The sequence below is a fragment of the Vitis vinifera genome, chromosome 13 (assembly GCF_030704535.1).
Source record: "Vitis vinifera cultivar Pinot Noir 40024 chromosome 13, ASM3070453v1".
Taxonomy (NCBI): domain Eukaryota; kingdom Viridiplantae; phylum Streptophyta; class Magnoliopsida; order Vitales; family Vitaceae; genus Vitis; species Vitis vinifera.
In genome coordinates, this window is record NC_081817.1 from 24,578,969 (window position 1) to 24,581,747 (window position 2,779).

General features: G+C 38.0%; 1 protein-coding gene across 1 annotated transcript; it reads left to right on the plus strand.

The window, feature by feature from the left end:
• The first annotated feature begins 937 nt into the window (after nt 1-937).
• On the plus strand, nt 938-1,603 carry LOC132254928 (blue copper protein 1a-like). Its single transcript, XM_059741998.1, has 2 exons — nt 938-1,100; nt 1,194-1,603. Exons 1-2 carry the CDS (start codon nt 938-940, stop codon nt 1,601-1,603), a joined length of 573 nt encoding a protein of 190 aa, XP_059597981.1.
• The last annotated feature ends 1,176 nt before the right edge of the window (nt 1,604-2,779 follow it).

Here is a 2,779-nt window from a genome sequence, read left to right on the forward strand (position 1 = left end):
CTATCTTATCATAACCTTGGGACGGAACAGAAACTCCATAGGCTTCGATTTCAAACAACCCGATCCCATTTTGATACATGCTTTTTAGTATGCCATGTGTCACTTGATTTGAACGACTCACATGTATATAGCTATGCTTCTACTAAAGATGGTATAGTTGCTAATACATCAGGCTGACATACAAACGTGATAGGAAAATCCTTAAAAGCTTTTGCATTACATGCCTCCTTAAATTTCTTTTAAACTTTTTAGGACGTTGAAACTAATTAAAGTAGTATTGCTTCCAATTTTGCATTTGACGTGCCGTTACATAATTAATTTCCATTCAAATTTTCTGTAACATGCGTGATCCAACCATGACATGTGTTTAAGAATAAAACGCATATCTGAGTCATGGATCATAAAGTGGTAGAGATTGCTTCATGAACAACTTAGATTAATTAAAAGGTCGTCCAAATTGGGTTTGGATTGGCATTTTTGTGGTCCCACTTTTTCTATTTGCCTTTTTCCAGCCTAGTCTCCAAGCCGGCAAGAGTCACCCTCTTAAGGGAGTTCCATTTGTACTTCTAAAGTTAACAATTAGCCATTGTTTAATAATTTATGCCAAAATCATGACTCCAGTTCAAAAAAATTATCGTTCTTTATTGGATAGTATGTTTGGACAAAGGAAATCGCTTAAAGAAGAAAATTCTTTGTTTTGTAACTATTGTCCAACATTAGCCATGGCATAACTTCGTTCTAACCAGAGTTTGACCTGGCAACACGCTGTGGCCTGCAGACCCAGCCTGTTTCTCATGGTTGTTGAGGCTTTCGACGAAACTCCGAGCTAAAAAAGTTGCTATAAATAGACCCTTAAATGGACATCAGTGCAAGTCGGAGAAACACATTGAAGCTGGTATAAAGAAACTTTACCACTAATCAACTTCAATCAGCTCTAATGGCTTCTAAACATTTAGCTGCCCTTGCAATCTTCGCAATTCTTCTTCCTGCTGTGGCCATGGCAACTGAGTTTACTGTTGGAGATGATCAAGGTTGGACCATTAATTTCGACTATGTAGCCTGGGCCAAGGACAAAGTCTTTCATGTTGGCGATAAACTAGGTAATGTAGCTCAAACTATCACTTTCTTTTCCCTTTATGACTTCTTTTAATTCAAGCTGCTAAAGATATTGTCGTCAATTCTCATACATGCAGTCTTCAAATACACGGCGGGAAGGCACAATGTCTTCAAAGTTAACGGTACTGCCTTCATGAACTGCACTATACCACCAGCAAATGAGGCTCTTACCACTGGAAATGATGTGATTACACTGGCCACCCCTGGAAGGAAGTGGTATATTTGTGGTGTGAACGACCATTGTGCCAACTATGGACAGAAGCTTGCCATCACAGTGCTGGAAGCGTGGGTGTCTCCTGCATCAGCCCCCTCCACCCCCGCAGCGCCAGCCCCCTCCACCCCCGCAGCACCAGCCCCCTCCACCCCCGCAGCACCAGCCCCCTCAACCCCCGCAGCACCAGCACCCAGTTCTGCTTATGGGATCTCGGTGTCTGGGTGTCAGCTGCTGATGGCAGCCATGGTTGCTGTTGCTTTCCCAGTCGTTTGATCTGCTTTTTCTCCGGGAGTACCTTTGATCATCTAGTTTTCAAGAGATTTCTTTGTTTCATTGTTCTTTTATTCAATTATTTTTTGGACTGAAAAATGCGATGTGAGATGAAGTTTGAGTGGAAATGAAACATCCAATTTTTTTTGTTTCTATCGTTCTAATTTAATTCTTTGATTTTTCTTTTCATTCTTTTTATCTAATTTAATTCTTTGACTTTTCACACTATCTTTCTAATAATTTATAAGGCATACTTATTTGTTTGCGATTTTTTTCCTTCATATTTACTGCAAAGAGCATCAGAATTGGACATGTGTCTGCACTTCTTTACTGAACTTTTCGAAAATAATGAAGCTTAACATGGACTGAGTTCGGATCAGTACATACTTTCCTTATGTTCCCTTTGAAATATTAAATGGTACAAACTTTTGCATGTTGGTCACAAAACATAGTGCAGGTTGCTGTGTATGCCCATTTGAGTCTCAACATTCTTTCTGTCACTTGTTTCCAGATTGATGCCACTTGTATGTGATTGAAGGAGAGTTGAACGAGCATGACAGAATTGTTGGTGAACTGTGTGCGCGAGACAATGAGGGACTATCTGAATTTGATTGATTTAGGTCTCAAAAATAAGCATGCAAGAAGGTAGGACATGGTAGTGGCAGTTAGAATTTTTTGCTAGTTCTTGGTTTTACATTACCAAGTTGTAATTGAAATGATGAGCATTTCATTCTTATTTTACCGTCTGGTTTGTATGGAAGAGATTGATGCTCATCACTTAGAGAAAGGATTTGGTGAAAATGACAACACTCCCTTAAGTCTGTTATTGATTTTGATATATATATATATATATATATATATATATATTTATAACTATTACTTATTGATTTTGATATATATAGCTATTACAAGAAGGATTAGTTAGTTACTTATAGTCTAAGTTGGCATAACAAACTCTTAACAAACTTCCTAATAGGTATAAGCTTAATTTAACTGTATCACTAATATACCCCTCGCATGCTAAACGATGGTACTAAGTGAAAGCTTGTTACACAGGAAAAGAAAACGAGAAATAGACAAAGGCTTAGAAAAGACATTAATTGTTTGCTCTTTATATGGAATATAACAAACATCCACTTCATTGTTGAGCACTTTCTCAAGCATGAATTGAATATCAAT

Excerpts from the sequence above, each read along its gene's own strand:
- LOC132254928 (XM_059741998.1), top strand. The coding sequence starts at position 938 with ATGGCTTCTAAACATTTAGCTGCCCTTGCAATCTTCGCAATTCTTCTT. Across the intron at positions 1,101-1,193 it reads TCATGTTGGCGATAAACTAG|TCTTCAAATACACGGCGGGA; the intron begins GTAATGTAGCTC and ends TCATACATGCAG.